This window comes from Loxodonta africana, chromosome 7, assembly GCF_030014295.1.
Source record: "Loxodonta africana isolate mLoxAfr1 chromosome 7, mLoxAfr1.hap2, whole genome shotgun sequence".
NCBI lineage: Eukaryota > Metazoa > Chordata > Mammalia > Proboscidea > Elephantidae > Loxodonta > Loxodonta africana.
Genome location: NC_087348.1, coordinates 67983061 through 68000759, shown reverse-complemented (window position 1 = coordinate 68000759; position 17699 = coordinate 67983061). Strand labels below are relative to the sequence as shown.

General features: G+C 44.5%; 1 protein-coding gene across 2 annotated transcripts in view; it reads left to right on the top strand.

Annotated features, from left to right (window-relative positions):
* Positions 1–17292, top strand: part of INSC (INSC spindle orientation adaptor protein) — a 175059-nt gene extending 157767 nt beyond the window's left edge. For both annotated transcript variants that reach the window (XM_003411992.4, XM_010592210.3), the window contains 4 exons: positions 2110–2176; positions 10102–10257; positions 12441–12517; positions 16718–17292. In XM_003411992.4, coding sequence (XP_003412040.1) covers positions 2110–2176; positions 10102–10257; positions 12441–12517; positions 16718–16846 — 429 coding nt within the window. In that variant the 3' untranslated portion in view covers positions 16847–17292. The remainder of the gene's footprint in view (positions 1–2109; positions 2177–10101; positions 10258–12440; positions 12518–16717) is intronic.
* The last annotated feature ends 407 nt before the right edge of the window (positions 17293–17699 follow it).

Sequence of the window (17699 nt, the reverse complement as noted above, 5' to 3'; positions counted from 1 at the left end):
TTCTAACACTCAGAAGAGATTAGGATTAGGACCCACCCTAGCCCTATATGACCTTGTTTGGCTTAACTGATAACAAAAGAAAAACTCTATTTCCAAACAAGGTCACATTTACAGGTACAGGGCTTAGGACTTGGACATACTTGGGGGTGGGGGACACAATTTCATCCATCACACCATTCTTTTCCCCTAACTCCTTTTACGCAGCCCCTAAACATCCATGACCATAAAAGGGACACCATAAGGCTTCCAACCAAACCTCCCGTAGTCCTACAATCTTTCTTAAATGCAAACGTAAGTCTCCCACATTCCTCATAAAACATCTGGTGCTGCAGAGTTGCCTTTGAGATAATACTTTCGGGGTTTTCCCCTCTTACCTCTCCTGGTACCCCATTCCAACCAGGTGTATCCACCCAGGCCTCTGATCAGGTCTGAGCTGGGAGGGCTGACATACATGGATACTGCTAGCAACCTAAGAATGTGTTATTCCTTTTCAACATGTGTTTAGTTGGGAAGTGGGGAGATTGATAGTCTATTACTATGGTAAACCTTTTCCTTTCCTTGTAAAAGAAGAGATTTATTATATGCATTTATTATCTAGAATAATAGACAAATAATACTAAACCAATTACCAGTAAATCAGTATTAAACTTATTAAGGGGACAGTGATGGTTCTGTGGTAGAATTCTTGCCTTCCATGAAGGAGAGGTGGGCTTGATTTGTGGCCAGTGAGCCTCCCACACAGCTACCACCTGTCTGTGTTGCTATGATACTGAACAGGTTTTCAGACTAAGATGGATGAGGAAGAAAAGACTGGTGGCCTACTTCTGAAAATCAGCCAATAAAAACCCTGTGGATCACAAGCATCCAATCCCCAGCCCTCCATGGGGATGGTGCAGGACTGGCAACATTTCGTTCCACTGAGCGTGGGGTCACCATGAGCGGGAAGCAGACGTAACAGCGGTTAACACCAACAACAAACCCATTAAAATTGTGATAATACTCTTTCTTAGTAAACATCATGTTGCTATGCATTATCATCTCAGCATTTTGCTGGCTGAACTGTTCTCAGGAGACAGTCCGCTGGCTGTCTCAGAGGTGGAGCATAGCCTCTGGTTAGATCACACCACAGACTTTTCAAAAGAGATAAGCCTACACCAGTGAGAAGTGGTTTTTATCTATCTATCTGCCTATTTTTAATTGCCACTTCTGTAGCTGAGTTCTCATTTTGAGGTTTGTGTCAGGAGCAGTGTGGTGGGTGGTATCTGAGTTAACAGGTGTCATATTTCCAATACATTCCAGTGGTGTTTTGGCACCCTTTACAGGCTGCGGTCCCTGGAATGGGTCCCTTGCCAGCCCATTCCTCAAAACAATTTTGTGCTATGAGTTCTCTATGTTCCCTTGGCTCTGCCAGGGGTCAAGGGTGGGGTGGGCTGCTGGTTGTCCAGCCACGAGGTTGTAGTGAAGGCTTACTATTCATCTGGTATCAGCATCCCTTTACTATAGACAGACACCTTCAGTGACAATTAACAAGCTAGATTTGTAAACCACAGATGGAAAGTGCAGTTGAGCATAAAATTTTTCATCAGATTCTGTATCATACGTGGTGCTTGAAGTGTAGTGCTGCCTCTTCCTACTCGTGCTCTCTAACTTGACTTTGACCTCCATTCATTTCAGCCTGAGAGTAGGTGGGGCTCAGGATCAGGGCAAGAAGCTGGGACAGGGGAGTCCAATCCAGAGCAGGGGCTAGCCATCTGGAGAGCTAGCCAGCACAGAGGCATTAAAGGGGGCCAGAAAACTTCCAGTACTGCATTTTAGGGCTGGGGTCCAGAAGGGTATTGCAAACAGATTGCCAGGGCCCCATCTCCACCCAGGGTGACACTTTTCTCTACAGTGGGGTCCTGGGGCCTTTGGGGCCCATGCCAGGGCCACATTCTGATGAATAGCGATCAGTGACTGGGAATATACATCTGAGTGGCAGGAGCCCACGAGGATGGAAGAAATGTAGAAGGTTGAGCAAGGTGGACAGTAAGGAGTCAGGTTAAAGGAAAGCTTTGTAGCCCCCAGCTCACCTTTAGTCTGTTTTCTTAGCTTCTCGATTCTCTTTTTCAGATAGTGACCATCTTGGCAAACATGTCTGTCCTGGAGCAGTGTGCCTCTGACATCATTCAGGAGAATGGTATGTCTTTTCAGCAATATGCATGTGTTATGTAGGTATACATGACCTTGTGTGTATGCCTGTATGTAGCTATGTAGATATATACATGTGTGTTTCCATGTGTTCATGAGGATGTGTGTGTGTGTATATATGTGCAACTGGGTCGATATGTAAGTATTGTGTGTATATGTATGTCTAGGTCTGTGTACCTAAAAGAGGGCATGCATGTGTCTCTGTGTATATATGCCTCGTGGGGATACGAGTGTGTATGTATGTGTTCCCGTTATGCCCTTGTGTGTTTGTGCAGGGTATGTGTTCCTAAACACAGGAATGTATGCTCTTTATTTATCAAATAGTGAATGCCTAGTAGCTGCTGGGCCCTGTGCTAAGTTCTCAGAATGTGGCAATGCACACAACTTGACACCTGCCTTCAAAGAACACCGGTGGGTGGGGAAGACAAACATGTAAATGAATAAATACAAAACAGCTTCTCTGCCACCAAACAAGTGCAAGACAGTGTAAATGCTATCACAGAGGTAGGTATGAGATAGGTGTGGAGTATTGTGGGAGCTAGTAGCAGTTGGAGAAGGCATTGTGGAGGAGGCGACCTTTAAGGTAGGTCTGGGAGAATTATTTGGAGTTTTCCAGGCAGAGAGGGTGGAACAACATTTCAGTCCGTGGGAACAGAGCGTGCTCCAGGTCTAGAGGTATGAAAAGGTATGAAAGAGCAGCAGCATCTCATTTAGCAGGCACTGATCCTAGATGAAGGAGCCCTGGTGGCGCAGTGGTTAAGCACTCAACTGCAAACTGAAAGGTCAGCTGTTTGAACCCACCAGCAGCTCTGTGGGAGAAAGATGTGGTGGTCTGCACCCATAAAAGATGTAACATCCTAGGAAAGCCTTATGGAGCAGTTCTACTCTGTCCAACAGGGTTGCTATGAGTTGGAATCAACTGAACAGCAGTGGGTTATGGATCTGAGTTGTGGGTGACCTGAAGGGAGAAGGATAGCTGATAATCCGATTAACAAAAACACTCCAACAGAGTAAATGTAAATCGCTGCTTTGGTGTCAGGAAAATCTGCTGCGTGGTATTCACACGGTGAACCCTTCTGTGCTGGCTCTTTGTAAGGTGATAAGCTCCCTGTCAGTGAAAATGCTCACAAAAGGACCCGTGTATTTGCAGGGGGATTAGATTAGGTGGGTTTTTACAATTGTAAAATTGCATGCTCCAGTTGTATCTAAAGCAGAACTTTTTGATCACCAAAGAAAGAACATATTGAAGTCATATCCAGGGATAGGTGTGGAGTCTATCCCAGAAAAAAATAAACAGTATCTCCCCTGGATGATTTAGACAAATACTTGTGGATAGCAAGGACATGGCTTGTTGATGTTTCAAGCAGGATTCTAAAGTCCTTCATCCATCCATTTATTCCATAGATACTTATTGAAAGCCTATTATGTGCCAGGCAATATTCTAGGTACTGGGGATATAGTACCAAACAAAACGACAAAATGACTTGCCTTCATGGGGCTTATATTCTAGTGGGAAAAATAGAGAATGTCAAATGATGATAGTGCCATGGAGAAAAATAAAGCAGGGAAGGGAGTAAGGTAGCACCAGGGTGGGGTGGGGTTGCCATTTTAACTAGGGTGGTAAGGATAAGGCAGATATTTCATTATGCTCCAAAAGTAAAAATCTATTCCTACACAAGGATGCATTCCAACCTTAAATCACAGAGCAGAGCAAGCCCAACCCCTTGGCCCGTCATCTGAGAGTATCTCTTCCCCTACCTGGTGCTGAGGGTGTCAACAAAGTCCAGGTGAGGTGGGTCGAGGTTTCATTGAACTGGAAGCTGACCTAAGCAGTCCCTGCAGGAGAAGCAGGCAGTTGTCTTGCAGGTGGGAACAGAGAGTGGTAAGGGCTTCCTGAGATTGGGAAATGAGGTAGCAATTAGCAATTGGTTGGAAACCAGAGACGCTAATGAGGCTGCCTCTGTCCTTGTTAGACGCCTTTCTCCCAGGCTGCTCTGCTGTCCTAGTAAGCAGACCCTACCCCCCTCACTCTTACTAATTGAAAGACATCATTTGTAATCTTGTATGAATGGGCTAATAATGAAAAGCTTGGTGAGCCAACTGAGGCTGAGAGGCTGCATGGTATCAATTTGTAGCCTATTCATTTAGCCCTTAGAGCCTGAAGTTCAAGTGGTCAGTAGTCAGCTCAAGTTTCCATCCCACCCACCCAAACCCACTGTGGTCGAGTTGATTCCGATTGATAGCGACCGTGTAGAACTGCCCATAGGGTTTTCAAGGCTGTAAATCTTTACAGAAGCAGACTGCCACATCTTTCTCTTGCGGAGCTGCTGGCAGGTTCGAACTGCCAACCTTTCAGTTAGCAGCTGAGCGCTTTAACCACTGTTCCCATAGGCCTGGGAATTGAGAATTGGAATATCTGGCATTTATAAAGGGGTTTATGGTTTACAAATCACTCAGTCAACAGTTATTGAGACCTACTATGTGCCTGGCATTGTGCTAGACAATGAGAACTCAGAAGTAAATGAGTCCCTGTCTCTGTCCTAGAGGTTCTCATGATCTAGAAGAAGAGCCCAGTTCACAAAGGTGATAAAATGATAAAAGTGACATCGACAATGAAATAGTACCATAGAGGTAGGATAGTATAGTGGTTAAGAGTATGAAAACTGGAACCAGACTGTCTGGATTTGAATCCTGACTCTAGTTATTTGCTAGCTGCATGATCTCTTTGTATTCCCATCTGCAAAATGGGGATAACAGTAAAACCTACCTCACAGAAATGATCGGGAGGAATAAATGTGTTCATACACAAAAAGCATGTTAGAAGAGTGTCTGGCACAGACTAAGCACAATACTAAGTATATCAGTTATTTCAAGACAGTGGCAGTCTCACAGGGTTTAAATGAAAGGGGACTATTTACAAAAGTGGGGCAGGATATAAGAGGTCAACAGTTGCATCCTGGAGACATGGAAGACTGCAAGACTCCTACATCTGGAAAGGGTAAGCCCTGCTGTGCAGGCTGGGCATTTGAAAGGCAGTCAGCTTACCAGGATGCTTGAGACATTGACATGCTTTGCCCTCTGGTGCTTTGGTCTCTGTCCTGCTTCTGGCAGTGTGAGTGTTAGGGGTGAGAGGTCAGAGCCTATGACCACTGGACACGGGCACACTGGGAAGCAGGCCGGGGAAGCCCAAGCTGATACTTGACAATGCATGGCCTTCTCAGCCAGTATTGCTTCTCTTCAGGGGCCTGGGCTATGCTGGAGAGTATTTTGGAGAAGGAGCTGGCCTCTGAAGCTGTAACTCCTGTGACTCTTAGTTATCTTCCCTGGCGTTGAGATTGGCTGGAACTTAGGAAATACTTTCTGAGCCTCCCTAGACAGCCCCGATTTCAATACCTTTTTCTGGAAAGGCTTATATTGTATATTTAAAAGAAACTTAATTTTTATACGTTTGTAAGACTTTTTCTACGAATATAGTCCCATTCATTGATTTGATATTCTTTCAACAAATATTTGAGTGCTTCGATGGCACTGTGTGTTAAGCACTGTTCTGGGCACTTGGAATATATCCATGCAGAAAACAGACAGTATTCCTTTCCTGTTGAGCTTGCCTGCTAATATAGGAGAACAATTCTATGTCAGGCTCCAGGAGCAAATCTGGGGGTTGGAAAATGATTTCTTAATGGGAATCTTGACCAGGAGGAATTAGTAAAATTTCTTAAGCTTGTGGCACTTGCCCAAGTTATGACTTTGGTACTCCCTGTTCACACTCCTACAGGCTGTAACAGTGCGTACCCTAGGACATTACAGCCATGAATTGACCTTAGAGACACTGTGGTCATGGGGAGCTGGGAGACCATGTTCTATTCTGCGCTCAGGTAGAGGGTTTGGGGAGAAGCATCTTGCCCCAAGATTAGAGTGTATGGTTGCAGAGTTAATAGGTGGCTAAGAAAGGCTTGGCAGGCAGAGTCCCTCAAGCCAGTAAGAAGGAGAAATGAGGTACTCAAGGAGCCCACCAGACAGAGGAATGCTCCCCTCCCCAAGAATGAAAAGTCTTACAGTTCATGCTATGTAACTCACAGCCACTATTTACAGGGATCCAGGAAAGCTAGAAAACAGCAGATATATCTGGTTCAGGTACTGAAGCAAGACATTCAGAGAGACATGTGGGCTGAGACACTGGAACGAAACTCAGTCCTTCATGAGCATGGAAATAATTTCCTCTCTCAGAACCTCAGATGTTCCTTGGTTGAAATGGGGGAGAGAGAGGGGTTGGGCTAGATGAACTCTGTGGATCCTTCCGGCTAGATGATTTAGGTCACGGGTTGCAGACTTACATGTCTGGAGGATCCAGGTAGGTAATATAAATGGATGAGTTGGGCTCAGTAGGGACTGGATCAAACTCACTTAAAAGGAAGCTTCAGCAAATGGTTGTCATGTAGAAATGTGGGCCCCGTGTTGCCAGAGCAGGAGGCAGTTTTTTAGAAGTCAAAAATCTGAATTTTTTTATAGGAGAAGAAGCAGAGAAGCTGGTGAAGGCGAAGGTAGATCAAGGGAAGGGAAGATTAAGATGTGTGACAGACGTTTAAGCATGTTTGAACGCCAATGAAATAATCTTGAAGAAAAACAGCAATTGATAATTCAGGAAAGAAAGAGCAGCATTTCAGAAGTGAAGTTCTTGAGGTCAGAGGGGGGGAACAGTGCACAGAGGAGGTCTTGGCCTTAGTAAGAGCAGGGACATGGCTTCCATTTTAATACTTTAGAAAAAAAAATCTAGATTTTTTATGGGAATATTCCAATTTGGATGCTAGTAAAATAAAAGAAAAAATTAAAAATACTCTGTGGAACACCAAAGCAAAGCAAAATACTTGTGAGCCGTGTCTGGGTTTGAGTTCATCCTGAAGTGGCAAGTGCCACTGGATACACAAGAGGGATGGGGGCGAACCTATTATACAGCCACAGTAGTCAAAACAGCCTGGTACTGGTACAACAACAGGCACATAGACCAATGGAACAGAATTGAGAACCCAGACATAGATCCATCCACGTATGAGCAGCTGATATTTGACAAAGGACCAGTGTCAGTTAATTGGGGAAAAGATAGTCTTTTTAACAAATGGTGCTGGCATAACTGGATATCCATTTGCAAAAAAATGAAACAGGACCCATACCTCACACCACGCACAAAAACTAACTCCAAGTGGATCAAAGGCCTAAACATAAAGACTAAAACAATAAAGATCATGGAAGAAAAAATAGGGACAACCCTAGGAGCCCTAATACAGGGCATAAACAGAATACAAAACATTACCAAAAATGATGAAGAGAAACCCGATAACTGGGAGCTCCTAAAAATCAAACACCTATGCTCATCTAAAGACTTCACCAAAAGAGTAAAAAGACCACCTACAGACTGGGAAAGAATTTTCAGCTACGACATCTCAGACCAGCGCCTGATCTCTAAAATCTACATGATTCTGTCAAAACTCAACCACAAAAAGACAAACAACCCAATCAAAAAGTGGGCAAAGGATATGAACACACATTTCACTAAAGAAGATATTCAGGCAGCCAACAGATACATGAGAAAATGCTCTCGATCATTAGCCACTAGAGAAATGCAAATTAAAACTACGATGAGATTCCATCTCACACCAACAAGGCTGGCATTAATCCAAAAAACACAAAATAATGAATGTTGGAGAGGCTGCGGAGAGATTAGAACTCTCATACACTGCTGGTGGGAATGTAAAATGGTACAACCACTTTGGAAATCTATCTGGCGTTATCTTAAACAGTTAGAAATAGAACTACCATACAACCCAGAAATCCCACTCCTCGGAATATACCCTAGAGATACAAGAGCCTTCACACAAACAGATATATGCACACCCATGTTTATTGCAGCTCTGTTTACAATAGCAAAAACCTGGAAGCAACCAAGGTGTCCATCAACGGATGAATGGGTAAATAAATTGTGGTATATTCACACAATGGAATACTACGCATCGATAAAGAACAGTGACGAATCTGTGAAACATTTCATAACATGGAGGAACCTGGAAGGCATTATGCTGAGCGAAATGAGTCAGAGGCAAAAGGACAAATATTGTATAAGACCACTATTATAAGATCTTGAGAAACAGTAAAAACTGAGAAGAACACATACTTTTGTGGTTATGAAGGGGGGAGGGAGGGAGGGAGGGAGAGGGTTTTTTAGTGATTAATCAGTAGATAAGAACTGCTTTGGGTGAAGGGAAAGACAACGCTCAATACATGGAAGGTCAGCTCAATTGGACTGGCCCAAAAGCAAAGAAGTTTCCAGGATAAAATGAATGCTTCAAAGGTCAGCGAAGCAGGGGCGGGGGTCTGGGGAACATGGTTTGAGGGGACTTCTAAATCAATTGGCAAAATGATTCTATTATGAAAACATTCTGCATCCCACTTTGAAATGTGGCGTCAGGGGTCTTAAATGCTAACAAGCGGCCATCTAAGATGCATCAATTGGTCTCAACCCACCTGGATCAAAGGAGAATGAAGAACACCAAGGTCAGACGATAACTAAGAGCCCAAGAGACAGAAAGGGCCACATGAACGAGAGACCTACATCATCCTGAGACCAGAAGAACTAGTTGATGCCCGGCCACAATCGATGACTGCCCTGACAGGGAACACAACAGAGAACTCCTGAGGGAACAGGAGATCAGTGGGATGCAGACCCCAAATTCTCATAAAAAGACCATACTTAATGGTCTGACTGAGACTAGAGGAATCCCGGCGGCCATGGTCCCCAGACCTTCTGTTGGCATAGGACAGGAACCATCCTCGAAGACAACTCTTCAGACATGAAAGAGACTGGTCAGCGGGTGGGAGAGAGACGCTGATGAAGAGTGAGCTAATTATATCAGGTGGACACTTGAGAGTGTGTTGGCAACTCTTGTCTGGAGGGGGGATGGGAGAATAGAGAGAGAGGGAAGCTGGCAAAATTGTCACGAAAGGAGAGACTGGAAGGGCTGACTCAATAGGGGGAGAGCAAGTGGGAGTATGGAGTAAGATGTATGTAAACTTATATGTGACAGACTGATTGGATTTGTAAACGTTCACTTGAAGCTTAATAAAAGTTAATAAAAAAAAAAAGGGATGGGGGCTGGGGAAGTTGAGGTACTACCTCATGTAGAAGGGGGAGTTATACTGTAACCTGAAGACTGGGAAGTATTAGATGGGAAATTGGAAGGAAAAGAACATACCCTGCGTAAAGAATTAGATGGGCAAAAGCACAGAGGTGGGAGTGGACTTGAGTGTGGGTTTCTAGGACAATCAGAAGACAGATCTAGTTTCAGAAGAGGGTAGGTGAGGCTTCTAAACAGACTAAATTTAGGCTTAAATCTCATAATCTATCTATTCCATCCTATCCCAGTGTTTGAATTCCCTCTAAAACATTTTATCTAGCTGTTATCCAGTCTAGGTTTGGGCCACTTCCCGTTGGGAGAGCTTATCACCTCTGGACATGTCTCAGATGCAGCTGACATCAGAGGTGAAGTGGGGAGGAAGAGTAACTGGATTATCTGAGTTCTGACTCCAGCTATCCCAACTACTACCTGTGGGCCTCTGTACCGACTTCAGGGGACTACTGGAAGGTTTAAGTGGGATCATGCATTGACTGTACATCTTATACTGCTCCAAGTGTGTCCTCCAGATGTCCTTTCCCAGTGTCGTGACCTGGTACATGGACTCAGAGACATCCCCAGGCACAAGGAGTAGAAGAGGTGGCCTGGTCCAGCTTCTTCTCTGTGGTTGAGACCCCCTAAGTCAAGCTGACAGCCTTTGCTTGAACTCTGCTGCCATCCATCCAGTTGGCCCAGTGGGGAAGGCTCAGCTCTGGTGATAGGTGTCAACTGTTCATTGCTTCCTGCCCAGGGGTCCAGCTTATCATGGGCATGCTGTCTGAGAAGCCAAGGTCTGGAAACCCTGCCGAAGTGGCGGCATGTGAGCGAGTCCAGCAGAAAGCTGCAGTGACCCTGGCTCGTCTCAGCCGAGACCCAGATGTGGCACGAGAGGCTGTGCGGCTTAGCTGTAAGTAGTGCTGGCTGTGGCTGGGGTGGAGTGGGGAGCTTGAGATGGGAAGAGACACAGCAAGGGCTGGTTGGGGTGAGCCCCACTCTCTGAGTACTGGGAAACGGAACTGAGGCCTGGCTGGGATGGAAGACAAGGGGGTAGCCTCAAGTCCAGCTTGTAGCCTGGGGATGAAACAAGAGAGAGGAAGGGCCTTGAGATGTTAACGTTGATCAACACAGTGACTCACCTGCAGATTTCCTCTTAATTAGGATCCTAGTCTCTCACTGAGACATCCATTGACTCATACAGTTATTTACCTACTCATTCCTATACTTATCCATTCCTTGGTTCATTATTCATCCCTTTAGTCACTCATTAATTAGCCTATTAATTGCTTCATTTATTCACTATTAACTTGTTCATTAATTTGCTTATTCATTAAATCACTCATTCATTCAGTCAGCCATTTAGACATATAACAAATATGTTCAGAGTGCCCATTCTATACTAGGCTCTATTCTGTCTGAGTGCTAGGCATAGACCACCAAATAGAACATTGTTCACGAACACAGTGGATCACAGACTAATGGGGGTGACATAGGAGCTATGCAAAGCATTGCATGGTCCATTTGGAGCACAGAGGAAGTAGCCCACCTTTAACGTGGGGAGGGGGTGTCAAAGAATGTTTTAACAAGGAGGTGAGTCTTCGGCTGTGGTTTGAAGAGTAAGTAGTAGTTCCTCAGGTGTGCAGGTGGGGAACGGGCGCTCCAGGTGGAGGCATGAGAAAAAGTGTGGCACCCTCCCCTATCATCCATGTACATTGAGGGACAGCAAGAAGCAACAGAGGGCTTCAGCGCAGGAGAGGGCTCCTGCTCCATAAAGCCTTTATAGAGGGTAAACATACAGAAAATGGCTGCATATCTTTTTTTTTTTAATCAGTATAGTGGTAATTTATTGGCAGTACAACTTCATGACCCACACAAATAGAAAAAAAAGTCAAATAATAAGCCCCCAAAATGACAGAGAAAACATAGATCACTTAAATAAACCTTAAAGAATCAAACTTGTGGTCAAACTAGGAGTGTATTTATAACATTAGCACATAGCTTGTTGCTGTCGAGTTGATTCCGACTCATAGCGACTCTACAGGACAGGGTGGAACTGCCCCATAGGGTTTCCAAGGAGCAGCTGGTGGATTGGAACTGCTAACCTTTTGGTTAACAGCTGAGCTCATAACCGCTGTGCCACCAGGGCTCCATAGATAACATTAGGTGAAATAATTCCCACTACATTTTCATTGTCTCAAGCCCAGTGTATCATTCCCAACTTCCTTTTCTAGAATATCCAACTTTCTCTCCCAGGACTGTTGCCTAGATGAGTCATAAGATAATTCTCATCAATGACCAAAGACCTGGCACTTCTTAGGAGCATATCCCTTAGACCTCAATATGCTTACCACAGATATTGATCCTAAAGCCTGAGCTAAAACAGATCAGAATTTGCACATATTCTTTGCTGGGCACTTGGGCAGTAGGACTTGCCCTGTCTGCACATCTTTTACTACTATCTCATAATAATTTTTTAGGAGATTGAAAAAAATCATTTTGTATTGAAAAGGGAAGTCATTTATTTAACTTTCTTCTGTAAAGCCTTAAGAAACATCAACTTACTATAGTCTTTAGTTTTCTGTGATTTTAGTCACAGTATATTTTCTGACTGAAATAGGTGATTGGAAAAAAGAAAAAGGAGAGCATAGCATATTATATAGTATAGTATAGCTGGAAAATTCCACTGGTAAAGATGCAAACACTAATCACAAAAGCAGCTCTGGTAAAACCGGAAGTACCTAACAGGAAGTTATTCAGAAGAGAGACCCATGCATGATACCTTCTGCCGCAGGTTTTACTAAGTTCAGTTTGACAAGTGTTCTGGTTATTGTGGGTTTGCTTTTGATGCTACAACCCATCCTGGTTTTGACCAGAGCCTGTTCATAGCTCAGGGAGCAGAAAGCCTCCATTACAAACTCCTCTAGGTGGGTTTAGCCCCCTTCCCTGGCTAATTTACCAGGGGCCCTGTGACCCACCTGCCTCCACAGGGCCCCATGCGGAGCCTGGTACATGAGAGAGGGTGAGCCCCTCTGGGTCAGGCCTGGCCAGGTGCTCCCAGTCCCAGGTATAAGGCCCTGCCTGTTTCTCATGCAGGTATGTCCCGCCTCATCGAGCTCTGCCGGTCCCCATCAGAGAGGAACAGCAGTGATGCCGTGCTTGTGGCCTGCCTGGTGAGTTCTCAGTCTTCCCAGCCTTCTTCTTGGGTACTGGGATTGCAGATGAGGGGACAGGAGAACTGGCTTTGCCATGGTTTGCTTGGATAAGCCATGAAGCTTTTCTGGCCTTCAGCTTTTTTGTCTTTAAAAAATGATGGTAATAGTAATATTTGCTTTATTTGATTCATAAGGTTGTGGTGAAAGTTATATGTTAAAGATAAGACTGCGATTCTTCCATGTTTTATAACCATGAACCTTTGAGGTTCTAGGGAGTCTTAACAGAAGATCAAAACCAGAGTGGCCAGCACATGGGGCTAGGATACAGATGTCTCCTGCTTGTTCCAAAGTCGACATTGCCAGAAAAGCCTCCCTTCCCCATTGGACAGAGCCCCCCAGCTGGGTTCTTCTGAGCACTATGCTCCCTCCTCCCTTGTGAGACAGACCACCATGTTCTAGCTAGACTTTCTCTCCCTCTGTCTTATGGCTCCTATTCCACTACCCTGGCTCCTGGGGGAGGATTTGGATTCCACCCCCCTCTAGCCTAGGACCAAAGGAGCTGTGGTGGTGCAGTGGTTAAGCGCTCAGCTGCTAACTGCAAGATCTAGTAGCAGGTCTAAAACCGGAATGCTCCTTAGAAGCAAGGATGGTAAAACTTTGTCTTGCTTACTTTGGATATGTTATCAGGAAAGACTAATCCCTAGAAAAAGATTTCATGATTAGTAAAGTAGGGGGTCAGCAAAACAGCGAAACTCTCAGTGAGACGGATTGACACAATAGCCACAGCAAGATATCAACGATCACGAAGGTGGTGCAGGTCCAGGCAACATTTCATTCTGGTATTCGCAAGGTCACCATGAGTCAGAGTCAACGCCATGGCAACGAACAACAACAAAATCACTACTGTCACCTGGAGTAGTGATGAGCATAAATGAAATCTGAAGGTCTCTGCACCAACTGTAATGGAATACGAAAGTGTCTGTAAATCACAATTGTAAATCTGGAAATCACACTATTGGGGAACAAATCACAGAGATGGCTAAGCCTTCATGGTTTGCTGCTACATCCGTAACTGGAGGAAATGCTAACTTTCAGTTAAAGGTTAGTGAAAATAAAGATTTTTTTTTTTTCTCATTCAAGTTTACGAACCCTCTACTTCTACTTATTCTAGTGAGTAAAATGGGGAAAGATTCAAAACTGGCAAGCACTTAATAACTGGCCCCAGCTACCATTATCCTTACCACTGCAGCCAGTAACTGCCAGACTCTGGATAGACCCCAAGGAAATATTAGTAGCACTGGAAGCACTTGGTAAACTATAAAGCTCCATTCAGATGTGAGGGCTTGTTACTATTACTGTGGTCATTTTTACCATGGGTTTGGAGAAGAAGCGCTCAGAAGGGCTTGTCTATTATCTTCATTCACTTGGAGGACTTTCAAGTGGGAAGGGGATTAAGCTCGTTCTGGTGGACTCGTTGGTAGATGCTGAAGAGAGCCCCAGGCCATCTTCCCTGTGACTCCTGGGTTAATTTTCTTAACGACAGTTTATAATCGTGAAACTTTCCTGACCAAACCCTCCCATAGTTCCCCATTAGCTACAGGCTAATGTCCACATGCTCAGTCCTTCACAGCCTGGCTTGGAGCTGCCCCTGGGGCCTGAAGGCCTCCCATTCTCTGCAGGCCCTGTCCAACTTGGCTAAACCAGAGTAGCTTGAACCACCCCAACACCATGCCTTGGCCGTTGGCTGAAGCAGATGGCCTTTCTACACCTTCGCTTATTAACAGCCTGTCCATCGTCCGAGGCTCAGTTCTGCAGGAGCCCTCCCTGGTGCAAGGACAGGGAGTACACAGAATGTACCTGGGCCCGACCTCTTGGATTTCACTCTATCCAGTGTGGGCAGGCTGTACCATTCCATGTTCCAGGTGGTGTAAGAGGAGGCTCTTAGAATTCAAACACAGGTCTGTTTGACTCTGAAAGGGCCTTGACTTTTCGACCAGACCATCATGTTCTAGTTATGCTTTCTCTCCCTCTGTCCTATGGCTCCTACCTCACTACCTTGGCTCCTGGTGGAAGGTTTATATTCCCACCCCCCCGCCCCAGCCTGAGACCAAAGAAGTCCTGATGGCGCAATGGTTAAGCACCCAGCTGCGGAGAGGCTGGTGGTTGGAACCCAGCACCTGCTCCGTGAGAGAACAATGTGGCAGTCTGCTTCCATAAAGATCACAGCCTTGGAACCCCATGGGGCAGTTCTGCTCTGTCCTACAGGGTTGCTGTAAGTCAGAGTAGACTTGATGGCTAAGGGTTAAAGGTAGCCTGGGACCTTCTTAGGCCAGGGATCTTTTTCCAGATGCTTGTGTCTCCACAGGGCCTTGAGTTTGGTGACTTAGGGACTGATAGACTTGTCACCTCCCTACCCTCCAGAGTTTGTGGGTATCTGTGGTTTGGCTCACAGTAGGGGCACCAACTTTTGAGATAGAGGCCACTTGGAGCCCAGTCTGACAGACGGAATTGGAGGTTTCCTTTCTTGCCCTTCTGCATGGTATTCTTTCTAATTTCAAAGACTCCTTTGAGGGAGGAAATTTTCAGTTATTCTCTCCCATGTCTGGGAAAGTGACAGCTCAGATCACCTCTTGAAAACAGAATTGATTTTTTTCTTAATGAAGCGGCTGTCAGAGGGCTGCTGAGCTTGTTTAATACTTCTGTATTTTGGGCTGTCTGGAAATGAGATCCCGTGATGACTGGCTGTTAACCCTCCAGGAAAGCAGAGGCTAAGAGATAGGCTTCAGAAAGGTGTAGGGTCCTTTGAGGCTGCTGGACATTGAGGGAAGGGGTGCTCTAAGCAGGTTTGGGGTCCTTGTTCTGCAGACTTTTTGAGGCCCCTGGGGAGGTGAGGGTGGTTATTTGCCTTTCAGCTCTTGCAGGTCTATTTCTGGTTCTTTCTGTGTATGGGTGTTTTTTTTTTTCTTTTCCTTTTCTCTCTTTCTAAAGATTGCCTCCTATCTTAGGGGTTTCTCTCTCCTTTCTCTTTCTCCCCATTTACTCTCCCCTCACCCCTCTTTTCCTTTCTCTCCTCCTTTCCCTCCTCCTCTGCCTCCTCATCCCTCCACCCTCTCTTTTATAACCCCTGTCTCCCATGCCTCATTCTTTTCTCTCTCAATATTTCTTTCTCTCTCCAACTCTGTCATGTTTTGCCTCTTTTCCTTCATTAAGTTAATATCTGTGTCTGTTTTAATATTTCTTTCTCTTGGTCTTTCTTGCTCTGTCTCTCTGTTGTCTATTTTTTATGTCCCTCTGTTGTGTTCTTTTCCTCTCTTGTATTCTCTCTTGATGAGTCAGTCTCTCTTGTCTCTATTTCTGTGTCTCAGTTTGTCCTTTCCTCCTCTTGCTTTTTTTTTTTTTTTTACTCCTGATGATGCAAAATAGATCTATGACCTCATAGCTTCTTCTGCAGAGTGATCCCTGATTTCATTTTTACTGTAACAACTCAGGGGCTATTGGCTTATTCTTCCCAGCCAGGGTCAAGAGGAATCAGTGTTCAGCCTCTCTCCTCCCTCCTTTCCATCCCACAATGATTTGCTCAGGACTTTGCCAAATTAATGGATAAATGAATAGTCTCTGCTATTATAAGGTTACTCTAGGGCCCTGGAACCAAACAAGTAATTTCAGTGATGCTTCTGGAAGTCCCAATTTCTGGGATAAACAAGTCTTGAAGTTAAATATGTCACTAAGATGGATTGACACGGTGGCTGCAACAATGGGCCCAAAGGTAGCAACAATTGTGAGGATGGCACAGGACTTGGAAATGTTTCATTTTGTTATACATAAGGTAACTATGAGTCGGAACTGACTTGATGGCACCTAACAACAAGTTGACCTGATCCTTTAAATGACAGATCTTTAAAAGGACCGAGTCCCTAAGATGACTGAAAAACTAAGATCACAAGACCATTAAGAGATCATTAAGAGCTTTTAGAAGACATCTACCATGGTGACCAGGATTCACATGTAACCAGGTCATCAAGTGATGAGGTCATTACAGTGACCAGGTGGCCAAAAGTACCAGATCACTAAGGTGCCAGGTGACCAAGATGATGATCAACTCAAATTAGTTGGTAAATGTGTTATTTTCTGTAATGCATCTCTCAGAGCAGTGAAGGAAACACTTATACCTGAACAGAGCCCAGCCTGACCTGTGCCTCTCTTTTGATCTCTCCATAGGCTGCTCTGCGCAGACTGGCTGGGGTCTGCCCCGAAGGCCTCCAGGACTCTGACTTTCAGCAGCTGGTACAGCCCCGGCTTGTAGACTCCTTCTTACTCTGCAGCAACATGGAGGAGAGTTTTGTGTAGCAAGTGTGGGAGGGGAAAGGCACCGGACCCAGTTCTGATGCCTCCTCAGAGTACACGCCTGTGAAACAGCCCTCACCTTTTTATTTATGTTTAATTTATTTTTCCTTGGAATGGACAGAGGGCTCAATCTTATAGTAGTGTCATCAGACAGCCTGTGGTCTTTGGGAGTCTTATCTGTGTTTATTTTTTGACTTCTGTGATTTTTCAGATGCAGATGTTGAAATGCATAATGGCTAATATGACGGATTGTCATGGATGATTGCACTTCATCTGGCTTTCTCTACTCTCATTATATAACCTTGCCTTGTTTTTGTACTTTGGAACCACAGTATTTTAACTGCCTAGCAGTTAGTTCTTTTTTTTTTTTTTTAAAGTTAGTTTTGCCCTTTCCAAAAGTCTTATGTTTAAAATGAATTTCATAGTTGAACAGGATATACTGGAGAGAAAGTATTTTTCTTTCATAAATGGAATTATGTAACACATGTCTTGGATTTTCTGATTAAATTATGTCTTAGACTAAATTCTTGCTTTCCAAGGTATGCCAAGAAGCTTCTCTATTAAAACTAAATAGAGAGTTGTCTTGTTTTCATAGGTGTATTAATCAGTAAAGATCTGAGTGATTTAGTGAAAAATCATAATGAATTTCAAAAAGACTTCAGAAATCACCAGAAACTCAGTTTCCTTTTGGATTCTTTGCCCTTGCCAGCTTCTTTGCCCTTGCACAGCCTCTTTTTCACCTCCAGGTAAATAGAATTACGTTGTAGTGAATGATACTTCTTCAAAAGTACACTTGAAAGTGTGTTGGTGCTGGCTCAGACCTTTTGTGTTACTGATTCCATGATTCCATGACAGC